Source organism: Aplysia californica, unplaced genomic scaffold, assembly GCF_000002075.1.
Source record: "Aplysia californica isolate F4 #8 unplaced genomic scaffold, AplCal3.0 scaffold00324, whole genome shotgun sequence".
Lineage (NCBI taxonomy): Eukaryota > Metazoa > Mollusca > Gastropoda > Aplysiida > Aplysiidae > Aplysia > Aplysia californica.
Genome location: NW_004797594.1, coordinates 597,354 through 599,257, shown reverse-complemented (window position 1 = coordinate 599,257; position 1,904 = coordinate 597,354). Strand labels below are relative to the sequence as shown.

At 45.0% G+C, this 1,904-nt stretch overlaps 1 protein-coding gene across 1 annotated transcript in view; it reads right to left on the bottom strand.

Moving 5' to 3' along the window:
* Positions 1–1,104: 1,104 nt before the first annotated feature.
* LOC101854585 (sodium- and chloride-dependent GABA transporter ine) overlaps positions 1,105–1,904 on the bottom strand; it is a gene marked incomplete at its 3' end in the record, with an annotated part of 21,707 nt that continues 20,907 nt past the window's right edge. The window contains 1 exon segment of the mRNA XM_013084880.1: positions 1,105–1,239. Within this exon segment, the coding sequence (XP_012940334.1) occupies positions 1,105–1,239 (135 nt within the window).

Here is a 1,904-nt window from a genome sequence, read left to right as displayed (position 1 = left end):
GGAGAGACAGACAGAAAGACAGACAGACACAGACAGAGGCAGACAGACAGAGGCAGACAGACAGACAGACAGACAGACTGAATGACAGAGACAGAGAGAGAAAAAAAGAGAGACAGAGAGAGAGAGAGACAGAGAGACAGACAGAGAGACAGACAGACAGAGAGACAGAGAGACAGACAGAGAGACAGACAGAGAGAGAGAGAGAGAGAGGGAGGGAGAGAGAGACAGAGAGAGAGAGAGAGAGAGAGAGAGACAGAGAGAGAAACACGTACGAGTGTAAATAGCCCTGCAGCCAAACTGTGGCACCTGGCAACAAAACAGTGTTTGGTCACACGGGGGTCAACGTATTAAGTCCTTATTTCCAGATCTGCAAGTCATGATTGATTGATTGAGTAGGTGTTTTACGGCACTATCGACTCAATTTTGGTCAAGTAAGTGCCAGATCAGGAAGTCATTCCCCACATGCAATAATTCCTGTTTGGGAGCCCTCGTGGCCTAGAGGTCAAGGTGTTCGCCACACATTCAATAGGTCCCGGTTTCGAATCCGGGTAGCGACGGAAATTTTTTCTTTTCTAAAATAGTCTCCTTTCACCCCATTTCCTGCTCTCTAGCACTGTTCTGTCGTCTGCTTTTGTCTCCACTTTCTGCCCCCACCCCCTCACCTCATTTGCCCCCTCCTCTGGGCTCCTGACTCTTTCTGCAGCCTTTCTACTGCTACCCCTTGGTTCCTTCTTACTGCTGTCTTTCAGCCACACCCCAAATCTTCTGGAAGGAAAGATCCACCCAACCTCTCACCTTTGAAGAACGGACACATCTTCCCGATGGCGCCAATAGGTCACTGCCTGGTGTCCTGACCAAAGCCACCCTCCAACCACCCTCCAACCACCCATCACCTCACCTTTGAATTTTTTGTTTTAGTTTAGTAATAGTTTTACGGCACTTGCAACACAATAAGGTCATGTAAGTGCCGAAGATTAAAGGTGTCATGTCACAAGAGAGTAACAAACACAAAATAGACGGAGGGGAGATAAAGACGATAGTTGTTTGATAGGAACGAAGGAACAAACTACACCAGAACCATCCTCCAACCACCCATCATCTCACCTTTGAAGAAGGGACACATCTTCCCGATGGCGCCAATGGGTCCCTGCCTGGTGTACTGACCAATGGCCATCTCCATGTAGGCCAAAGGCACGCCACACACCACCAGCATGATGAAGAACGGGATCAGGAAGGCTCCTGGGGACATCAAACCAAACATTCACTTAGTTTATGTAACAACAAGAGTTTTACAGCACTTGCAACACAATTAGGTCATAGACGTGCCGAAGATTAGAGGTGCTACAAGAGAATTATTTTTGTTTTAGTAATAGTTTTACAGCACTTGCAACACAATAGGGTAAATGTTTTACGGCACTTGTAACACAATTTGGTTATGTAAGTGCCGGTGATTGGAGGTGTTACAAGAGAGTAGTTGTTTTGTTTCAGTAATAGTTTTACGGCACTTTCAACACAATATAGTAATTGTTTGATGGCACTTGCAATACATGTACAATAAGGTCGTATAACGCCAAACAAGTGGCGAGGACAAAGAGGTGTTACAAGACAGTTGTTATAATCTAGTCAAGAGTTATACGGCACTTGCAACAGAATATGGCCATATGAGAGGCGAAGATTACAGGTGTTACAAGTGAGTAGTTGTTTCGCTTTGGAAAGAGTTTTACGACACTTACAACACAATAAGGTCATGTAACTTATCATGAGAGGCGAAGATTACAGGTGTTACAAGTGAGTAGTTGTTTCGCTTTGGAAAGAGTTTTACGACACTTACAACACAATAAGGTCATGTAACTTATCATGAGAGGCGAAGATTACAGGTGTTACAAGTGAGTAGTTGTTTCGCT